Source organism: Felis catus, chromosome B2 (genome assembly GCF_018350175.1).
Source record: "Felis catus isolate Fca126 chromosome B2, F.catus_Fca126_mat1.0, whole genome shotgun sequence".
In the NCBI taxonomy this organism is placed as follows: Eukaryota; Metazoa; Chordata; class Mammalia; order Carnivora; family Felidae; genus Felis; species Felis catus.
In genome coordinates, this window is record NC_058372.1 from 64,787,673 (window position 1) to 64,810,891 (window position 23,219).

Here is a 23,219-nt window from a genome sequence, read left to right on the forward strand (position 1 = left end):
TCAAATCTCTGCTCATGGGACCCCTTTTTAGGACTCCTGTGACTACCTATCTTCCCACAGTGTACTCTCTATTATCTCTGGTAAGTTATTTTCTAGAGCAATTATAGTCCAACTGTTCTTGTGTGTTTATCCATGCCCTCTCTCCTCAAACTGCATTGTAAGCATCTAGGGCAGAGGTTAACAAACTTTTTCTGTAAAGAGGCAGACAGTAAATATTTCTGGTTTGGCAGGACATATGCTCTTCCATTGTAGGATAGAGACAGCTATGGATAATACTTAACCTATGAATGTGGTTGTGTTGTAATAAAACTTAATTCAGAAAACAGGCTTCTGGCTGTGTTTGGCTCATGGGCCATAGTTTGCCAAGCCTCTCTAGGGCCAGTACCTTATATGCATTGTTTCCTCCCATATCTTCAGTGCCTAGCACAAAGCAAGTACACATATTCACAACCTTTTGTCCTTAACAAAATCCTGGAAGGTAAGTATTATTATTTTCATTTTATAGATTAGCTCAGTGAGATTTACTAATTTACCTAAGCTCAGAATAAATACTGTATTAGTTTCTTTGGGCTACAGTAACAAAGTACCACTGACTGCAGAAACATCTTAAAATGATAGAAATTTATTCTCTCACAGTTATGGAGAAGTTCAAAACTACAGTGTTAGCAGGGCTGTGCTTTCTTTGAAGTCTGTAGAGAAAAATCCTTCTTTGCCTCTTCTAGCTTCAGGTGGCTCTTGGCATTCCATGGTTTGGGGCAGCATCGCTCTATTCTCTGCTTCTGTTTTCACATGGCCATCCTCTCTCTGTGTCTCTCTGTGTCTTCATGTGGCTTCCTTTCCTGTATGTGTGTGCCATCTCTCCTGTTATGAGGACACTACCCATTGGATTTGGGACTCATCCTAATACAGTATGAACTCATTTTAGCTAATTTCATTTGTAAAGACCCATTCCCAAATAAGGTCACCTTCTGAGGTTCTGAATGAATGTGAATTTGGGGTGGGGAGAGGGAGTATTAAACCCACTACAATTCTCAAATGGTAGAGTAAGGATTTGAACCTGACACCACTTCAATGATTTTCCACTTTGAAGTTATAATCTCGGCTATTAAGTTAAATTAGCAGTTAACAGTGGTGTCCAATTTTAGAGTTATTTTGAGAAATGATGATTTGAGAATATCAGTGGATAGCAGAAGTAAGAAACTTACCTTAGAGGAGCTTTGTCTAAGTCATTATTTCTGACTATTACTCAGACCATAAGTGTTGTCCTTCAGGGCATCTAAGATATAAAATTTAAGACATTAGGAATACAGATTTAAGACATTTCCCAAAGATATCATTGGTTGAGCAAGAGAATTACATTACAAGTTTCATGGTCTCTCTAGTTAACATCCTTGGATACCATGCTTGTAAGTCATGATTTTCCCCAAAGCTTTAGACAAAGCATGTTTTCCCCATGAGGGGAGAAAATGAAGCTCTCTTACAGTCCAAATACATTTGGGAAATACCAGGCCAAAGCAAGTAAAACAGATTGCTTTACTGCAGTAAATAATTGCTTCATAGCATGCTTTATTTGTTAAGGTGGCTTATGAATTTCTAAGAGGGAGGTATTGTGTACATTCTTCTAAGCTTATTGGACATTTTTGTAAACTACCTTCAGAAACTAATCATCTGTGCCACACACTTTGATAAACTACTTTGGGTGTTTGCTTGCTTATCTAAGCACAGATAAGGTCTAGTTTTCTGAAAGTAAATCTGTACAAATATACTTCTTTGGATTTTGTAAATTAGTTTTGAACCCCTCCATAATGGATGAGATTCCTGACAGGAGAGACACTGATGGGTTGTACCATGACACTTACTAATTTATTGGTCAATTCATTTACTCCTTTATTCATTTATTTACTCACTGATTTCATGTGCACTTGTGGAGCCCAAGGTAGTAGCTATGAACAGAAAGATGATCAAGACCAGAAGTCTTTTCATTAAGTCATTCAAATAATACACGTCAATCACTATTTCCCAAAGTAATTCTAATAAATGAAAACCACTTGTATTAGACTAAATTGTCCCTCTAAAACACATATGTTGAAGCCCTAATCCCTAGTACCTTACAATGTAAGCTTTAGGACTTTAAAGAGGTTAATCAGATTAAGTGAGGTCATACGGGTAGGGCCCCAATCCTATAGGAATGATATCTTTATAAGTAGAGGGAGAGATAGTAGGGATGGGCCTGCACAAAGAAGAGGCCATGTGAGGACACAGCAAGAAAGTGACCATCTACAAGCCAAGAAGAGGCCTCAGTAAAAATCAATCCTGCCAGCATTTTGATCTTGTATTTCTAGCCTCCAGAACTGTGAGAAAATAAATTTCTGTTGTTTAAGCCACCTAGTCTGTGGTGTTTTGTTACAGCAGCCCTAGCAAGCAAAAATACCACTGTTAATTGTTTATTAGGCCTCTGCCTTCAAGAGCTTTATTTAGCTAGCTCTGATGTCTACTGAGGACTTACACTTCCTCTATTTGTATTTTAGAAGAATTTCAAGAGGTCAATTTGATTATAAACCTCTTGAGGACAAGGCCTTTGTCTGTTGCATGTCTACATTGACTAGCAGAGAGACAGGCATTTTATAGAAGGAGTATATCATTCACATCTCAAACTCCTCTCTGTACGATGATAATTGAGAGATGGCCTAATAAATCTCTTGGAGAGAGCAAGAAATAAAAGCAAGAGAACAATTAAGTGTTAGGCCCATAGCTAGATAGTTCAAATATACCTTTCCATTTAATATTTCTCTTCTATTTTGAGGCAAATATCTTTAGCCCATTTTTCCAATGAGAAAACAGAAGTTCAGAGAGGATAAGTGATTTTACCAAAATCATGAAAACATTGGAAGAGCCAGAATTCAAACTCACTTTTCCCCTGATGGAAACAAGTAAATTTTTTTTTAAATGACAAAAAGATGATTAGAATGTTTTCATCAATTGCTTAATTAGAGGAAAGAGAAAATCTGGCTAGGCATCAGCACTTACGAAAAAAGTTGGAAATTTTAGTAGACTATGTTTATTTCAGTGACATCATAACTGACATGGCTACCAGCAAGTTAGGCCAATATTAAGTTGTGCAAGCAAAAGTAATGATTATAAAGCACTTGCTAAGTGCCAGATATGCTTCTTTGTTCTTTATATGTATTCTTGAAACTGCTCTTCAGGAAAAGTAGTGAAAAGACATGAGTGTGTCCAGAGGCAGTGCCACAATGATCAGACTTGAAATTATGCTACACAATTACTGGTTGGATAAACTGGCAAGGTTTACTCTGAAAGAAAAAATAAAGATGACATGATAGCCATCTCACATAGTTGAAAGATTTCCAGGTAAAGAGAGATCTAGACATAGGAATAGAATTAAGAGGTAGGGAGTCTTCCATTCCTGAGAGTATTCAAATAGAATGCATTCACAGAAGGTCAAGTACTTAAACTCAAATTCCCTAAACTTGAAGATTATAGGACTTTTAGGATTCATAAAAAATCACCACCTTCTTCTTCATTAACAAAGTTAGACCTGGAGAAAAAAATACATATGTATCAGTGCTAGATCCTTTCTGGAACTAAAGAAAGAATTCTCCAGGAGAGACACATATCAATTCTGTCATCACCATTTCTAAGAGAGATACTCACTAGGAAACTGTTGTTCAATTTGTACTCTTCTCTATATTGATTCTTTTATAATTATATTAACAAAATTCAGTCTCTGGTTTTCAAAGCCTGTAACAATGCCTGTTTTGAAGGGATTGTCTATTTATTTTTGTCTTTATCAGCAAGAGAAGCTCATCCTTAATGCCTATCATTGGGCCAAGCATCAAGCAGAAGCTTCTTACAGTAAGATGTGGTTGGGCGTTTTTTCTTATCAGGGATCAGTCTTTCTCGAGAAGTACCTACAGTGGCTGAGAAGTGAGTACATGATGATCATGAGCATCATTAGAGGAATTCAAGTAGATAATCCATTTGCGAGCACCAGAGACGTGCGGTTATGTGATGCGATGGGGCTACCCGGAGCCCCAAATGACAAATTAAATAGTTGTCAGGTTGTGGGGCATCGTAAGGGGGAATGAGGATAAATTGCAGAACGGTCCCACTGAGGATGGGTCAAGAAAGACACCGCATACAATGGACCCAGAAAATCCAAGCTGCCGGAGGTGTGTATCAAAATTATGTAAAAAAAAAAAAAAAAAAAAAAAAAAATCACGTTGTTGTTGCTATGAACACTTGACTAGTAAATGTGAAATATATCGTATCAGGAAAAACAACGCGTCCACAGGGTGTTCCATCCAGCTGTTCAGAACATCGTGGGTGCTCAAATAGTATTAACGCCCCACGAGGAAGATGGTAGCGAGGATGATGATGATTAATGCAATCCAAGGGAAAATAGGGCTGGGGAGGATGACACAGACGAGAGACCAGGAAAGGGAGGATGACTCACGGGTGAGGGGTACCTGGGGATAGAGCGATGTGGCGTGCACGTTGGCGAGCGTGGGGGGAGAGGCTGGGGCACGAGTGGCTCTGACCTGGGGAGTGGGCGGGTGGGTGCCCGTGGGCGGAGCGGCTCCGGGACTGAGTGGCTGGCAGCTATGTCTGCGAGAGCAGCAGCATCACCCGGGAGCGAAGCCTCCGAGACTCCGCCTAACTGACACCCAAAACTCTCCCTCTCCCTCCTGCAGCCCCAAACTGGAGGCAGCCGAGCCTGGGAGCAGCCTCGGCGGCGGCGGCGGCGGCGGCGGCGGCAGCCCCGGCCCCAGCCCCAGCCCCGCCCCCGCCCCGCGCGCCCAGCGCGCGACGCCCGGATCGGCCGAGCCTGGCGCGAGCCCTCGCCCCCTCGCCGCGCCCGCCGCGCCTCCGCCTGTCCGCCCCCGCCGGCCGAGGCTGGGCTGCGGGAGGCGGCCGGGCGGCCCCGAGCCGAGCTAGGGCGACCAAAACAAAGGCAGCATCCGGGGCTGGGTGGATGCAAACAACCATGAAAGACTGGGTTCTCTCTCTCCCCGGCTCTGCTGCTGCCGCCGCCGCTGCTCCTCCTCCTCCTGCCGCCGCCAGGAGGGCTCCTCTGTGAGGGGAAGCAGGGGCGCAGCTGCTGGGCGTGAATCCGAAAGGTGAGAGCCAGGGAGCCAGAAGAGGGGGCGTGCAGGCCACGAAAATGTCCTCGGCGGTGGGGCCCCGCGGTCCTCGCCCACCCACGGTGCCTCCCCCCATGCAAGAGCTGCCCGACCTGAGCCACCTGACCGAGGAGGAGAGGAACATTATCATGGCAGTGATGGACCGGCAGAAGGAAGAAGAGGAAAAAGAAGAAGCCATGCTCAAGTAAGCCACCCCTGGCCGCGCCATCCGTGCCTCCGTGCCTCCATCGGTCCATTCGCCACTCACTCACCCAACCCTCTCGGCTGAGTGTGGGGGAGGGGCGGGCGAGGGTGCTGGGTGGGGGGCGGAGGCGCCCGCCCTGGGGCCAGGGGCGCCGGGTTTGAGCAGGGAAGAGGTTAGGGGGACAGGAGGACGGAGGGGATGCCACCGAGCGGGGAGCCCGGGAGCCAGGAGAGGATGTCTTGAGGCTGGGGTGCAGAGAAAGATTGGGTGGAGAGGGACCACCCTGAGGGTGGGGTATGCAGAAGCTGAGAAGAGCTGATGCCGCCCAGGTGGAAGGGCCCTGGGCTGGGAACAGGTTAAGGGCCAGGTGATGAGTGGAAGAAAGGGGAGGTGGGATGGATGAAGAGGTGCTGAGAACAGCTCCTCTTTTCCTGGAGTTGTTCAGGAGGTTGGGGTTACCCCAGTGAAGGGTGCCAGTATTTATATAAGAAAAATGCTTCTTTGAGTGTTCATTTTGGTACTCATTCATCTCCAGATCAAGATTGGGTCTTTTTTGGGCAGTTGCCATCTTTGGTAACCTGCCTCCCCAGCTTCTCTTTAATCTTTTAGTCACAGTCTTCTTCATAGAATACCTGTGTGAAGATACATTTTCTTACCCATATACAATGCCATTGGCAAGGCAAAGTTTTAAATAATGGGAGAAGCTGATGGGGACTCTGGCCTGAACAAAATAGAGGTTCTTCTCTTTGCTGGTTTCCAAGAGACCCCTGGGGCCTGCTCAGCTTCTGGTGGAAGCAGTACAATAGGGGATCAAATATGCGCACACATCCCCCCTTCCTTAAAGCCTATTAGCCCTTCAAAGGCTGTCTGCCCAGTGCCCCATTTCCCCCGGTCTGGGGAGGGGATGGGGCTTGTTGCTGGTAGTGCAGGGGTGTGTGACACTTCCTGTGCTGCTGCTTATCATATTCTCAAACAAAACTGCTTACAAGGTACTGGCATCCAGGCTGGGTTTTCCTTGCTCCTTAGCATCACTCATAGAGTGGAGCTGCAGGGGACTTCGACTCTGCCTTCCCTGGTCGTCTTGTATTCAGGAAAGTTTTCAACTTGGGGGTAAAGGAATGTGGAGACCCTGATTGGGACTACTTTGTTGGTGTCTCCCGTTTAGACCAGAAGGTGTATCTGGGGGCAGAGGATTGGCATGAAAAGCCAAAGGGAACCTGTTGCATCTGGAGTTAGCTGAGAGGGAAGAAGGGGGCAGGGAGGGAACAGGCGTGACACCCAGGCACAGAGCACACCCATCAGGGCCTTCCCCACCCCAGAGGATTGCCTCCTGAAGACAAGATGCTGTCACTGAAGGTTTCTTGTGCTTCCTCTCAGTGCAGCAGTGCCTAGAAGGAAAGGAAGGGAGGGAGGCTGCATTCCCAGACTGATGGGTCCCCACCAATGTAACTGCCACCCAGATGGGAGAGGGGGATATTGAGCAAGTGCTGTCGGTGCTGGGCCACAGCAGAAGAGTAGAAATCCAGTCATTCCTGCCCTTTCATTGTAGACTCAAAGGGTCCGGAAGGCCAGAGCTGGCCTTGTTCTATAAAGAGCAGCAGGTTTCTGGATTCCCTGCTCCTTCTCCTCCAAAAGACAAACACTTTAAGCCTGCTGGCTTGAGGGAGGCAGAACCCTTGTTAATCTGCTGCCTATCCCTAATGCAACAATGACATCCCTGGTGCTGCAGGCTTCCCCTCTTCTGAGACTGGAAGTAATGGATTGTGTCTGATGGTGCTGCTGTTTGTCTGTCTGGTTGTCAGTCCGTCTGTCCTCACTGGTTGCAGTCCCTGCCACCTGTCCTGGACATCTTTTTTATGCTGGTCAGGATTTACAGGTTGCTACCGTTCCTTTTGGTGTTCACTGCAGATAGCAGGTGGATGGAGGCCTCCAGCAGCCAGCAGAAAATATGAGCTGCTGCTCCATGGTCCAAATAGGAAGGGGAAGGCACAGTGCAAGTAGTGGCCATCACTCCTTTTCATTTGCTGTTTCAGGATGGTGGAGAGTGAGAGGTTTTAAGAGGGAGAGGGTGAGTTTTAGGACAGAATTCCAAATCTGCCAGCTGCCTAGGATAGCATGGTAAGAGTGTATGGGGTTATGTGGACAAATAAGACAGTGAAGAACACCGTCCAATGCTCATGTCTAAAACATCTTTCCCACTGCTGTTCCTGTGACTGCTTTGCACTGGCTTGCAAATATTGTTCCTTTATTGCAAAGATTCACAGAATATCGCAGTGTGTGATGCTGTTATACAACAGCCCTCTATAATCCCAGACCTCTGCATTAACTTTATCAATCAGCCTCCTCTGTTAATGTCTTGGCCTTTTGTGCAGTGGCAGACTGGTGAGTGTTTTGGAATCCCGGTTTGCTGCCATGTAAGCGTGTCATATTATCTGCAATTAGTGGAACAGTGCTGTACTTTTTTCTAGAGGGCACTTTATGTCTTAAAAACTGGTGATTGTAGAGACTTTTCAAATGACATACACATGTGGGAATTTAATGGCACAGTCATAGGTGGTGGCCTTTCCTAAACTTTGCATAAAAATAGATTGGAAAACATGCTGCTTTTCACTGGGCATTGAAGTACCATATTTGTTACATCAGAGATAAGTTTGTATGGTAATGCTTGGTCCATCATATCACGTATTTGAGAAATTACTTTCACAACAGGCCCTACAAAGCTGAAGTTCTGGTAAGAGCAGTTAGACTTAAAATTCACTTTTGTTCATGACTGCAGAACCATCACCTTGAGCTACCCCGTGTGCATGTTCTCTCTCTCTCTCTCTCTTCCCAATGTGTATAAATATGTAAGGCACTAATAGAACATAGAAAACTAATAGGTGAATATGCCAAAGAAAGATTACAAAATACCAATTAAAATGTATTTGTACAGTTTCATCAGCCTTGATTATAAATTACTACCTGAATCAGTTCTTGATAATATCTTTAAATGTGTGTAAATGGAAAAGAATAATCAAGCTAACTTTTGCCTCAAGATTTCAGAAAGTTTTACTCAAAATCATAAGTACTTTATCATAAAAATAAGCCATTTAATTGGCAAAGTGCACTAATTTTAAAAACCATGCCATGTAACTAGAAATAGTTGAATCCTGCAAATAATTCTTAGTGATTGATTTGATTATCTGCAAATCAGAGGTCTTTTCTTAATCTTAGTAGGGTGTGTGTGTGTGTGTGTGTGTGTGTGTGTGTGTATGTGTCTGTGTGTGTCTGTGTGTGTCTGTGTGTGTCTGTGTTTTGGAGGCTTTTTGAAACCTAACTTCCTCAATGAATACTCTTTCAAGTAACTGTCACCAGACACCATGAGCCAATATATTACATGAGGTGAAAACTGCATTATCTGGGACCTAAATCAGAGAAGATCTCATTAGATCTAAAATCTTATTCCTTTTTTTATAAAAGCTTCATAGAGAAAGGAGCTACAGAATAGTAAAAGAGAAAAAAATAGAAGCAGAGAGTTGAAGGGATAGTCTGAGGATAGGAATTGAGAATCATATTGAAATATTAAATAAAACTACTAACACTTATTGAGCATTTACCTCATGCTGGCCATTATTCTAAGTGGTTATTGAATCAAATGCCAAATAGTTGAACTATGCTCAAGTTTAATACATGCATATTTGGATTCTCACAACAGTCTGTGCAGAAGGTAAGTCAGGTCATAGAATCCTCAGATCCTTATTCTACGCTCAGAGAATTCCAGTAATACCCTAAACTAACTCACATTACATGGCCCAACCAGGATTCAAACCCAGACCTTTTATTCTAAGTCCAAATATTTTCCCATACCCTACACCGTCTTTCTACCAAGAAGAAGCTTGCATTTCATCTACCTTTACCTTGAATTAATTTCTGCTATTTCCTCAGTTTCAGAGAAGTGGTTTTGCAAAAGATTAGGCTGATTTAGTAGATCAGCTGCTGATTATAAGAGGGCCTGGAGCTTTACTTACACTCTTAATAGAGTTTTCCTGTGGATTGAGGGCAAAGGAATTGCATCCAGTTTTAAGAAAATAAAAAGCATCATACTTTGGTGGAAAGACCATTAACTTTGGATCCAAGCATTTTGGGGGTTCTAGCACCAATTCTGTCACTTATTGTGTAAATGTGGGCAAGACAATTAAATGGGAGATTCTATGAGGTTCTATTTTTCTTACAAATTCTACAATTCATGGTGTAAATTGATTTATAAACGGTGTCGACTTTAGACTTCACGCTCTTCTTAACAAGTTATCTAGTGCTAACTTTTCAAACATCCACAAAATCTACTTCCTTCATGAAAGGAGAAAAAAAGTAGAAGGAGTAGACTCTTGTAACTTTAGCTTTTCTTCCTCCTTTTTCTCCCTCTAACCAATTATAACATTGTGGCCTGAAATGTATACACAAGACTCAATATGAGAGACCCTAATTAGCAAGTGGGGAAAAAAAGGAAAAGTAGATGCAGCATCTGGGAGGAGTACAGATAGAGACCTAATGAATGCAGGTATCATGTTTTCATTGGGGTTTGCAAAGATTTTCTTATCTTATGCCCAGAAATATTATCTCATGTTACTGAGGCAGGGATGGTAAGAAGGAAAAGGAAGAAGGCAAATAGTAATGAGGAAACCCTGCTAACCCACGAGCTAGTGTCTATCATTTTTGAGATGTTGTGTTAAATAGAAAAGAGGGAGAAAACTCATCATTTTACTTGGAGTCTAGTCTCCTTTACACCATTTATAGATAGGGTTAAATTTAGAGAAGGTTAACTCTGAATTCTATTGGAGTTTTCTTTCAACAGTAATCTATCTTAGTAAATGTGCATGCCCAGGACTGAATTCTCAATTGTTCCTGGAGAAAATATAGTAAAGGGAAGTCTTAAAAAATGAAAGACATGAGGAGTTATCAAAGAGAATGGAAGGAAAGAGACATAACCATGAGTTCACATTTTTGCTAACATGGCTTGACTTTCTTTTAACTTGTATGTATTCTTTCTTAACCAGAAGTGAGGGGGCACCATCATTTAAATAAGTAGATTACTAAATTTGAAATAGAATATGGAAACCAGTGTGGGCTCTATGTGCTACTGCTGACTTGAATAGAAACACAACATCTTGGGAGTGTTATTTGCTCAACTTGTTAAGTGAGGAGAATGGTTTGTCTTAAACCTGTGCAGTAAGCTTCCTGGAAAGATATCAAATAGGAATTCCTGAAATAATATTATTCTCCCACATCTGGAACATACAGATGGATGAGGTTGCTGTACCATGGATTATAGAGTCCATTGTAATTCATTTTGTATCTCTTTATGGACAATTTTATATTTTTAGGCAGCTTTTTACATTTTCTTCTGTGATATGAGGTGGATATTTTAGAGCTGGTCCTGCAAGTTGAAGTTAATTTTCCTAGGGCACATGGCAATGAGAGGAATAGAACCCAGAACCCATGTGCATTGACTCCAAGTTCCTAGTCTTCTTGTAAGTCTTTTAAAGTACATCAAGATGTGGGTAATAATACAGGGTTTGTTTTCCTGTTCTATTGGGGGAGGAGGTACTAACATTTGTTGTATGCCTTCCATGTGTCAGGCATTTGACTAGATACTTTACATGTTACTCTCCCCTGAGCTCACCTCTTAATGAGAAGTTCATCCTGTCAGTATTCTATTAGTTTTCTAGTATTAATGAAATTCCCAGCACTAGCTAGATACCTTCCTGACCTTTTGCTTATGACATTTGACTCTGGAGCCCAGAGAATTAATCTAAAAGGTGGGAGAGAAGAATTTCTTATGGCTAGTGGCTTTTTTTACCCTTTTCCAAGTCCACCTGTCTTTAATCTCTAGATCTGGCCACAGCTTACTGGTTAACCCCATATACACCTGGGGCTTTTCTGATCTGTTTGCTCTTTTACTCATGGTGTTAATACCTTTGCATTTTCCCACCATTCTCCTCCACTTTGAAGTTATCTCTTCTCCCCACTATTGCTCTCAGTTTTATTTATTATCTAGGCTATTTCAAACTAAGTGTCGTACAATAGTCTGTAACAGTAAGACCATTTTTTTTCAGGTTTTGGAATGGGGTCAGGCATTGGACTATTTGGGTAGAATAGTTCCTTTGTTGGTGTAGTTAATACTGCCATTTTAAAAGTGCCATGGTCAGAAAGGGAGGTGAGCATCAAATAGTTGGATGGAGCAATGACTGAATTCTGGTCTTACCACTATCACTTTCTATAGATGCGACCATCAGTAAGTTATCCCATGTGAGTCTCCCTTTCTTTATGTGTAAAGTGGAATTGATAGTGCTTGCCCTGCGAACTTAGGACATTGTAATATGATAGTGAAACTTTAAAGTTGAAGTGCTGTATCAAAGCAAGGTGCCATTGTTATCTCTACTCTGGAAAACTATAGAAGAATCGGAAGATTATCTTTTCCTGTAGTTATTGCAGCAGCTGCTAGAGGTCCTGTGGAGATGGGTTCTTACAGAAGAATCCATTCATTGTATCATGCTTACAGAATAGTGTGGCGAGGCCTGCAACCACCAGTGCAAGAATTTGGTAAGGAGGCACAGCGTAACATGGGTCCAGGTCTTGGTCTGAGGTGATATTTACATTCTTCTTTTTTTCTCATTAAATAGCTCATAAATGTCTTTAGCACAGAAAGCAATGTGGACAATATGATAGTCTTAAATATCTAGAAGGCAACCCTAAATCAAAAATGTGAAGAGAAATTAGTTTAGGGAAATTTCCTCATCCTTTACTAGAAAAAGACATGATGGTTTTAGTGCCACTGGATTTTATAAATTATTCATTTTCAGAATTAGCTGAATAAGGGGCAGTATACTTGTCAAGTGGTAGTTTCTCTTTCATGTCAGTTTATTGTTGGGTGATGTAACAGATTATATTATATGTGTTTAGGAATGTTTTAAGATTCTGTACTGGATGCTTTAGGTTTTCTGTATGTATATTCTCACACTCTACATCAAGTTTATATACACTTATTTTGATCTAGGTCAGTGTTCTGTGAATGGCAAGAGGGGAGTATTCTGCATTGACTTTAGGTTTTCTACCTCTGTTGCTATCTTGTGAAAACTGCCTGTACACAGGAATGTTTATTTAAAAAGAAAAATAGAAGGGCGCCTGGGTGGCTCAGTCGGTTGAGGGTCTGACTTTGGCTCAGGTTATGATCTCACGGTTCATGAGTTCGAGCCCTGTGTCACACTCTGCACTGACAGTGCAGAGCCTGCCTGGGATTCTCTCCCTCTCCTCTCTCTACCCCTCCCCCACTCATGCTGTTTTCCTTCTTTCTCAAAATAAATAAATGAACTTAAAAAAAGAGAGAAAAATAGAGTTGTTTAAAAGGAAAGTGACTGTACCTGTTGGTTTGCCCAGAACAGTATCTATTTATTCCTATTTCACTCTGTAATTATGGAAAGTATCCCTATTTGTTCAATTTTGAATTTCATTATGGACAATAAATTTTATTGTCTTTTTTATAAGTTTTGCTTCCCTTGACCCATTATTCATTTAAAACTTAAGATAATCAAGCAATTAACAGCCATAAAATATATCTTCTCAATAAATAATACAAGTAAGTTATAGACATACTGTTTTGAAAATCATTGTTTGGTAAATGGAAGGGCTTTTGCTGAGAATGAGGTGTTATCTTTTATGGAGTCTCAGTGGAATGCCACCTTTTATGGTAAAGTAGAATTTAAAATTTCAAAACATTTTTCAAATAACAGTGGCTCTGAATTGCAGCTGCAGCAGGACTCTCTTTATGAGTGTTCTCCTTTGGGCCTTGCAAAGGAGCAACTGCAGTTTAGAGAAGACATTTACATAGATTTTAGAATGCGATATTTTAATAATTCTTCTGAAGTTTAGATAGTAAAAAAAGGTAATGTTATAGAAAGTAATTTCTTGCAAATTGAAAGTAATTAATGTGCTCAATTAGATATTAGCTATTTTAAAGAACTATAATGAACTAGTTATCTTTATGTAATATAATACCTTGCTGGTGATCTACATCCTATTTAGTATTTCTTTTTGTATTCCCCATCATTATAGAGGGAATTATTGTTTGGGAGATGCCATTATATTTACATAGAGAAGATATATGAATTGAAAACCAATGAAAGTATCTGCACTGTCATATAAATTTATCTTACGCGGTTTACCTTCTTTTAATTGACTCTTGCATGTTCACAAATGGGAATTAGTATAGTAGTAGTAATTGATGGAGTTTTCTGGCTGTATGTCCCACACTTTATGTCGTCTGTTTGATTAGCTACCCACTTACATTTCTGTGCTCAAATATGATCGATATTTGAGCAGTATTCTAGGAGATTACTGATATTCTCAAGAATATCAGGTTATTTTAAAGTTGTAGGTAATCATTGCACCAGCATCATGTGCCACATTATAGTTCTTGTTTAAACATAGCTCTTAACAAATGCAATGAGAACGTCTTTATTCGGGTGGCTAGCTGTTGTATTTTCAATTTATGGGGTTTTACATTTTAGAACAATTGGGCAGATGGTATATGAAATATCTAAGGAATGTATAGATCAATGTATCAGGTTTCTGTAAATATAGGATAGTATATATATGCACATTTAGAAGTTCTATCCAGGTCAGAAAGATTATATAGTGTATTACTAGAAAGGGATGAAAACAAAAGTAAAGTTAACCAAATAGCTTTTCCTTTTCTATTTCATACAGCTTAACAGAATTATCTTTCTTAGCTAACTCTGTGTTGTAATATTCTGGACCTTAAGTCTTCTTTCCTGACCCTTTTTTTTGGCGGGGAGGTGGGGGGGAGAAAAACTTGATGTAGTTTAGGTCTTGGTATCTGAAATAAAGGGAAATTAAAATGAGCTGGCTTATTTATTTGAGACATTAAAATTTTGGTAAGTGAAAATTATAAAGAGATTCTACTTTGATATTCTTCATGATCATCATGACAATTACATTAAAATGTAATTTGGAAAAAATAGAATATAGTAAAGTATTTTTATAAATTAGGCTGTATATTTCAATTTAAAGATGTCTACATGGGGTGACTGGGTGGCTCAGTCATTTGAGCCTCTGGCTTTTGATTTTGGCTCAGGTCATGATCCTAAGATTGTGGGACTGAGCCCCTCTGTGTTTAGCATGGAGCCTATTTGAGATTGTCTCTCCCTTTGCCCCTTTCCCCTGCTCACACACTCTTTAAAATATATAAAAATAAAAACAAAGATGTCCACATACCCTAGGCCAAATCTAACCACCTAATTTATAACAACCTGGAGTGAAAACTTCACACTAGTCTGAAGCAGTATTGTTCCAGGCAAAGGCACGAAAAGGGATTACATGGCATTTGGAGCCCCAAAGGCCTAAGATGTAATAGTCCCTATTGAGTTGAACTATGACTGATAATCTATCATGTGGCTATCTGTCAGGCTTCCATAAAGGCAGCATAGTTTAAGGTTCTTGGAGGTCCACATGCAGAAAAAGAAAAAAACAAACAGCTCACAGTCCCAGGCCAAGTAACAGGTAATTTACCTGGTGAGGTAGTGCAAATTCTAAAAACTATGACGTGTACTTTGGGAAAATGCTAAGTAAGCCATACAAAATAGTTCACAATGGGTGGTGATTATAATAAGAAGTGGAGGACTTTTTTAAGTTCTCTCTTGTTCTTCTTTCTATAACTCCATTTCCTTCTGATTTGTCTTCTAGTTTCTAATGTGTCCCTAACCAATCTTCTGTTAATAATCAAATGTTGCCCTTCCCATGGGTCCTCTTTCAACCTTATACTCCCATATAATATTCAGTTTCTGGTCAATCTCAAACACACTCATGGCTTCAATCGTACTTATATGTTAATGATTTCCAAATCTATTTTACTACCTGAGAATTTTCTACCAGATTCTGGATTCATCTACCTAACCACCTGCTAAATATCTCTACATGGATGCCCCTTGGGAACTTCAAACCAGTTGTTATCCATCATAACTTTCTTGACCTTCTGCCTAAACACAGTGCTTTTCGTATAATCCCTGTCTTTCTGTGTAGCATCTTTAGGGCAACTCCTTGTTCAGTCCATTGTCAAATCTGATTCTGATTCAATCTTTCTAGAGTCCTTTGAATTCCTCTTTTATTTTCCAATTGCATTGCCTTTACTTTAATGTAGACTCTTATCACTGCTCGCTGGGTTGCCTGCAATAACTTCCTAATTCATTTCCCAGCCACCAGTCAGACCCCTCCCATCTCATCTTCACACTGTTGTCAGAGGAATTGTTCTAACATTTGTTTGATCATGTCCATTCAATACAACCCCTTTGCTTTCAGAGTCAAGTTTAAACTTCATAATCTGTACTATGCTTACTGTCATCTTTCACTGGTCCTTCACACTCTTGCCATAGCCTTACTGAACAGGATCTCAAAGTATCACCACTGCTTCACAACTTTGTGACTCCTCTGTGCTTTTCTGTCAGGAATTTCCTTCTTTTTTTTAGAGACAGTGTGAGGGTACAGGGGAGGGGTGAGGGGGGAACAAAAGGGAGAGAGAGAGAGAGAGAGAGAGAGAGAGAGAGAGAGAGAGAGAGGGAGAGGGAGAGAGAGAATGAATGAATTTCAAGCAGGCTCCATACTCAGTGCAGAGCCTGATGAGGTGCTTGATCCCACCACCCTGGGGTCATGACCTGAACTGAAATTAAGAGTCAGATGTTCAACTTACTGAGCCACCCAGGTGCCCCAGGAATTTCCTTCTTAATCTCCCTAATTTTTACATAGCCTTTCAAATTAGTTCAAGTGGCATCTCCTCTAGTATATCTTAACATACTTCCCAGATTAATTTTTTTCCTCTGTGCACATCTTTTTCATAACCTTTTTCACTTGGCAGTTCTCACCTCAGTATAGCATATATTCCTGAGAACAGGATCATTCTTACTTGCCAGTGCCTGGCATGTAATAGGTGCCTGAAGTTTTTATAGTGTGTGTGTGAATGAATGAATAAATCCAAAGGATGTGGAGTGGAGGAGTCACCAAAGGCTGCTGGGTGGACTAATAGGGTATGTAGGTGGATGCAGTGGGAAGGTTATGCTAACCATGGGAATTCTATCAGCAGATTCTGAAATAAAAAGTGAGCTGAGTGTTTTTGGCTATTGTGAGAACCAGAGTTGGCCAGAACTTATGAGGAGAATATAGTGGATGTTGGATATTACAAGGTGAAATTGAAATACAATTTTCGGATGATCTGTTGTACTCTTAATTTATCATTAATGGCTTCCTGAAGGACAGCATTTTAAAAATGTTTGAATGTCAGCATGGGAGGATGTAAATAATACATTTTAAAAAGTAATTCTCTAGACAGACATGCTTAATGGAAACATTTCCTTTGAATTAAAATATCACTAACTTCAGTAACAGTTTAAACCATAATATATGTTCTCTGATTTGGTATTTAGAATTAGATCATAGACATATGAACATAAAGTATTGTACTGGAATATATTTTTTATTTAAAAATACCCCTTGGTTAAGTCATCTTCTGCCCTTAAACTCCTTGAATGCAGGTATCTCCTAATCATATTTGTATTTCCATTGCTTAACACTGTGCCTGAAACATGGCAGGACCTCAGTAAGTGCTTATTGAACTGAACTGCTCAGTCTGCATTCCCAGTACAGTAAAGAACTAGTCTTGGACATAACATAACTGGATTGGGTTGAGATATTGATAAGATGAGACCGTCCAGTCCAGGGCTGGCAATTACTCAGTGCACAGATGACTTCCTGAACCTAGAAAAGCATCAGTGCTAAATGTTGGATGCCTCAAGAACCTTTCTGACTGTAGTACTCCAGAACATCAACTGATGAGAGTTGGCAATCAAGATAAAACATTTTAGCCACTGAAGATTTATTGCAACTCCACTATTAAGGAGAGAAAACTGAGGCCCAGAGATTCTTTCTGGTTTTCATTATTAATCAGTAAGAGAGTTAGGGAAGACTTTGGGTCTTCTATCTTCTGGTCCAGTGTTTTTTCTACTGTCATACTCTCTGTACCTACTTTCATTTTAACTACTGTCAAATTAAAAAAAAAAAAGATTTCTTTTTCAATTTTGGTTTGGTGTGCCTGCTTTATAAGAGTATATGCTTTTGGGGCAGCTGGGTGGCTCAGTCAGTTAAGCAGCTGACTCTTGATTTTAGCTCAGGTCATGGTCTCACAGTTTGTAGGTTTGAGCCCTGCATCGGGCTCTGCACTGGCAGTGTGGAGTTTGGTTGGGATTATCTCTCTCTCTCTCTGCCCCTCCTCAAGTCTCTCTCTCTCTCCCTCTCTCTCAAAGTAAATAAACATTAAAAAAAAAAAAGAGTAGGGTGCTTGGGTATTTCAATTGTTAAGCATTTGATTTCAACTCAGGTCATGATCTCAGGGTTTGTGAGTTTGATTCCCACATCAGGTGAGCTTAAGCCCTGATTCAGGTGAATACGAGCCCTGCTTTGGGTAAAACATAAGCCCTGTTTTGGGTGAGCCCCATTTTGGGTTTCTCTCTCTCTCTCTCTCTCCCACCTCTCTTTCTCCCTTTCTCCGTTCCCCCTCTCTGTGCCCCTCCTGGGATCTGTTGCTCTCTGCCCCTCACTCGTACCCTCTCTCTCAAAAAATTATATATGTATGTATATATGTGTATATATATATGCACACACTACTTTAAGAAACTTAAAAGGAACTTTAAGAAAAACAATTTTTTTTAAAAAAAGGAAGAAAGAAAACTCCAAGGGAACTTTTAATTACTTTGTTGATTTTGAATTTTGTCATATTGAGTATTATTCAAAGTAAGTGGATCATTGCCAAGGACTAAGAAATATTTTATTTAAAAATTTCCTTTGTAATGGTATTTGTTGCACTTATATTTAAGCTATCAATACTTCTTAATTGTGATCATTTTATTTTTAATTTTTAATAATTCTCTGAAAGATACAATGTTTTCAATATGTAGTGATTTATTTATGATTCCCAATAGCTTTTACTACTATGCTTTTGAATTATGTACATATTAAAATCATATTTTTTTTTTCACTTAGAAAAGCCAGTTGGTTTTGCTCACTATGAGAACAGTTTTTCTTGGTTCCCCCTCATTTGGAGGTTTGGCTTCAGATAGACTGTTGGTCAGTGACCCAAAGAAAGAATTAGAGGGATGGGAAGGAGATGGCAACTCACATATACATCCATGAGCACTCCCAACTCATCCATGCACCTGTTCATTTAAACTCTCACACCCACAAACCTGAAAACTTAAAACATTCTTTCTATAAAGTCTTCTTAAAGAAGTTCATTTTCTCCCATTTACTTCATTTGCATGATCCAGACATGCCTCATACTACTTTTTGTAACTACAGTCCTTTCTATACATTTTGCTCCCTTGGGCATTTTGGAAGAGCAGCTCGAGGGCATGTGTGTTTATAGACTAGCTTGGAGGCTATTGTAGAAGTCCTGGTGAGAGATGTTAAAAGCAAGGACTTCCATGGTGATGCCAAAATGTTACAATTTGAGAGAGATTTGGGAAACAAAAGCCACAAATATTTTCTTTTGATGGATTGAATATGAGTTGACTTCTGACTTGTGCCCTAAGTTTTGGGAGCATCTGGAGGGATGGAAGAGAGATCTTAAGTTTGGTTTTGGTCCTTTGGCTTTTGCAGAATATATGTCAGTAACTCAGAAGACAGGATGGGTTAGAAATAGAAATTTATGTGTCATCTATACACAGGTGGCTATGGAACTACAGGTGAGAATGGGTGATTAGATTCAGAGGAGAAAAACTAAGAATGGGTCTTAAGGAAACTTCACTTTTAAAGGCTGAAAGAGGACAATGACCTAGGAAAGACAAATGAAGAATGGTAGGCTAAAACCCAGGAGACTCGATATACCAAATAAAAGTGAAGAGAATATGTCAAGGAGGAAAAGGCACTGTCTCTAGGATGACCAAAATAAAGACTGGCAACATCAAATGTTGGTGGAAGTAATGAGCAACTGGAATCCTTATTTATTATTTGTGGGACCAAAGAATAGTACAACCACTTTAGAAAACTATTTGGTAATTTTAAAAATTTAATTTAATTTTTAAATTTTTTAATGTTTATTTATTTCTGAGACAGAGAGAGACAGCATGAGTGGTGGAGGGGCAGAGAGAGAGAGGGAGACACAGAATCCGAAGCAGGCTCCAGGCTCTGAGCTGTCAGCACAGAGCCCAACACTTGGCTCGAACTCACAAATCGTGAGATCATGACCAGAGCCAAAATCGGTCGCTCAACCAACTGAGCCACCCAGGCACCCCTGGTAATTTTTTTTTAAAGCTAAACATGCATCTACATTATGACCCAGCAGTTTCATTCAGATATTTAAAGAAGAAAAGTGAAAATATTTATTCACAAAAACTCTTATAAGGGAATGTTTGTAGGAACCTTCTTCAAAATAGCCCTAAACTGGAAATACCTCAGATGTCCATCAGCAGAAGAAGCTATAAAATTAATGAATTTTAAAACTCTTTATTTAAAATGAAATACTGCCCAGCAATAAATAAGAGTAAATTGCTGATACAGGAACAACAAAGATAAACCTCAAAAACATTCTGGTGAATAAAAAAAACCAGACACAAATACTGCAGACTGTATGATTCCTTTTATGAGGAGCTCTGGAATAGGCAAAGTTAATCCATGGTGTTAGAAATCAGATTGGTGTTCTCTTTTATGGTAGCAGGGGTGAGGGGTTGACACGAAAGGGAAAGGAGTAATCTGCTGAAAGGACGGAAATGTTTTATATTTTGTAGGGATGTGTATTGTAAATGTGTATGCATTTGTTAAAATAGATCAAGCTGTACACTTAAGATCTGTGCCTATCACTGTATGTAAATTGTATCTGAATCAATAAAAAAGAAATTCAGAGACATCAACTACAATGAAGACTGATAAATAGCTATGGTATTCAGTTGTTGGATTCAACAAAGAGATCACTGGTGACTTCAGAAAAAGTGATAGGACCAGAACTAGAATGATGTGGTCAGAGTGAGAGAGAGGTAAATCAGTACATATACTTGGGGCACCTGGGTAGTTGAGCATCCAACTCTTGATAATGACTCAGGTTGTGATCCTGCAGTCATGAGATAGAGCCCCGCATTGGGCTCTGTGCTGAGCATGAAGCCTGCTTGGGGCTCGCTCTCTCTCTCTCTCTCTCTCTCTCTCTCTCTCTCTCTCCTCCTGTCTCTCTGCCCCTTCCCAGCTCATATTCTCTCTCTCTCTCTCTCTCTCTCTCTCTCAATAAATAAACAAACAAACATTAAAAAAATACATACCCCCAATACAGGTAGATCTTTTGGGATATTTGGGAAGAGAGACATAAGGGGATTCCTGGAGGGAAATCAGAGATAGGTCCAATGTGGACCTCTTTTAAATGGAATTTAAATAGGATAAATTTAAGAATGCTTAACAGTTGATGGAAAGAATATAGTGAACAACGTGGTTTAAAGAAAAGAGAAAGGGTATAAGTTTGTAACTGGAAAGATGAGGGACCTAATGTCTGATGATTTCTATTTTTTCTGTGAAGAATTGAGTCATCTTCTGACAGTGATAGGAGTTGGAGATTTGAGGATGAGGAAGAAAGTCTGAAATAGTTGGTGTGGAAAGCAGGAGTGTGAATTTACCAGAAAAAGAAATGATTGCTGGTATACAGAGGAAGCCATGTTGGGCCATGTGCAAGATGAGTCAACAGAGAGTGAGAGACTGACAAAGGCATACTGATAAGAGAGGCCTTTTGCCCCATGAGGCACCAAACTTCTTTGATCCTGACCTCCCGGGATGAGTCACTTTGAGGCTGGCTGAACACTTTGATGTATAATGGTTTTTTTTGTTGTTGTTTTTTGTTTTGTCTTGTTTTTTTGTTTTTAGTTTCATTCGTTTTTTTGTTTGCTATGTAATCTTGATCTGAGCTAGTCTGAGTGGGTTTCTGTTTCTTTCAACCTAAAGGGAGCCCTGATTAGGATTTTGTAGTTGTTCTTTTTTCTACAAATTTACAAAGATATTTTCAAGTCTGTATTTGGGTTTTCATGTTTAGAGAAACGTGTTATAGAGAAAACATTTTTAATTTTTCAATTCAATAACAAATACGTGTGTGTGTGTGTGTGTGTGTACATATACAGACATATACGGAATCTCCATAAAGGAACACACTGTTATCAAGGTAAATTATCCTTCCCCCTTTCCATATACATCTTTTCAGTTCATGTTTTTGTCCTGTCTCCCAGGATGCCCCTGTTTATTTTAGCTTGAAAGCATTTGGGAATACAGAATAAAGAATGATGTGATTTGCTTCAGATCCTTTACCATAAAGGACAGTCTGGGAAACACAATGTGATAGGAAAAGACTGGACTACTCTAGTTTGACTTGTTTCTCATCCCCGTGGTTGGAGAGTAATTTAGATTTCTTGTAGGTCAAGTTTCCCAGAAGCAGACACTGAGATGGAGATTTCTGTGCAAGAAGCTCATTAAGGAGTACCTTCAGGATTAATATCTGTACAGGAAGAATCAGACAGGTGGAGAGAAGTTGGGCTGTAGTGCAGGTATAAGAAAGCCTCAGTCAGCCCCTTGGGAGCTGTGAAACTGATCATAATATCTTGCATTGGCCAGTCACTGGACTCATGCTGCCAAAGGAATGGGACCTGGCCTTGGGAGATGTGGCTGTCTTCAGATTCAAAGGGTGGATGCTAAAGCATCCTCAACAGGTGGAGGAATGGATCTCCCCATCTTGAAAGGGGCATCTGGACAGCATGGCAGGGCATCCACTTAATAATTTTAGCTTAAATTAAAAATAAGAAATTTGGGAAAGTTGAATATTCCTTAACTGCCTAAAAATTAAAGGAAGTCACAGGTTAAATATGAAGTCAATTATTAGGATGAGGAAAAACCTAAGATTTATAAACAAAATTGAATATTCAAATCAGTTGTTTAAGAGTGTCCAGATTATAGGTCTGTTTTGGGGATTGACAATATCACCCAAATCCTAAATTATAAATATACCTATGAAACACTTGCATATGCCTGTGAGGCAATGATTAAGATTTGTGGAGGGTAGTGACTTCACTTCAGAACTGATTTATCTTTTTTCTACATATTTGGAAACATTTTATGAAACCTTTGGCTCTGTTTCCTCCCACCATTTTTTTGTAAAGAAGAAGACAATCTACCTGGAACTTCAGACAGTGTGGAAGATATGCAAGATGGGATTTTAATTCAATGATATAAGTTTTGGGACAACTATGGCATGTGATTTTTGGAAAATCCCCTAACCCTAACCCCTCCCCCACTTAGGTAATTGTTTCCAAAACAATCCTTAACCTCATCCCTAGAAGTGTACCTTCCATAAACACTAAAGTGTGAGGACTCCTTATTATATAGGAAAATAGAGCAGTACATTCTAGAAGACCTATTTAGTACTTGGTCTAAATATCTCCATTAAATTTAAAATATATATTTGTCAAAAAAAATTAAATAAGTAGCTTTCAGATCTTCATAGCTTAACATAACAAACTTCATTGCTTATTTGCACAGTTCCATGGGGATTGGGTGGCCTTCTTCCATGTAGAAGTAGTGATCTCTGGAACACATGGCCACCTCTAGGGAAGAGAGGGATGGAGGAGGTAGAATGAACATATGTCACTACAGTTCATGGGCCATTGCCCAGGGCCAGGTAACTGCAAAAGAGGATGGGAAATGTAGGAGAGAACAGGGGATATTTGGTGAGCAAATTAGAGTAATTTAAAAGTAAATGTTTTGTTAATTAAGCTACTTGTTTCTCAGAAGGAGCTAGTTTACTTTCTTTGATGTAG

The 23,219-nt window shown here is 40.0% G+C and overlaps 1 protein-coding gene and 1 long non-coding RNA gene across 25 annotated transcripts in view; one reads left to right on the forward strand and one right to left on the reverse strand.

Moving 5' to 3' along the window:
- Window positions 1-606: 606 nt before the first annotated feature.
- Window positions 607-4,579, reverse strand: LOC111560480. Its single transcript, XR_002742320.2, has 3 exons — window positions 4,488-4,579; window positions 1,206-1,276; window positions 607-861 (listed from the first exon to the last, which is right to left on the reverse strand). It is a non-coding gene; the product is annotated as an uncharacterized LOC111560480 (long non-coding RNA).
- Window positions 4,580-5,003: 424 nt separating this feature from the next.
- Window positions 5,004-23,219, forward strand: part of RIMS1 (regulating synaptic membrane exocytosis 1) — a 490,562-nt gene continuing 472,346 nt past the window's right edge. For 21 of the 24 annotated variants that reach the window (XM_019830824.3, XM_023254094.2, XM_045057723.1 and 18 more), the window contains exon 1: window positions 5,023-5,346. In XM_019830824.3, coding sequence (XP_019686383.3) covers window positions 5,183-5,346 — 164 coding nt within the window. In that variant the 5' untranslated portion in view covers window positions 5,023-5,182. Of the gene's footprint in view, window positions 5,347-23,219 lie in introns of all 24 variants that reach the window. The other 3 variants (XM_023254106.2, XM_023254107.2, XM_019830859.3) reach the window with 2 other exon arrangements.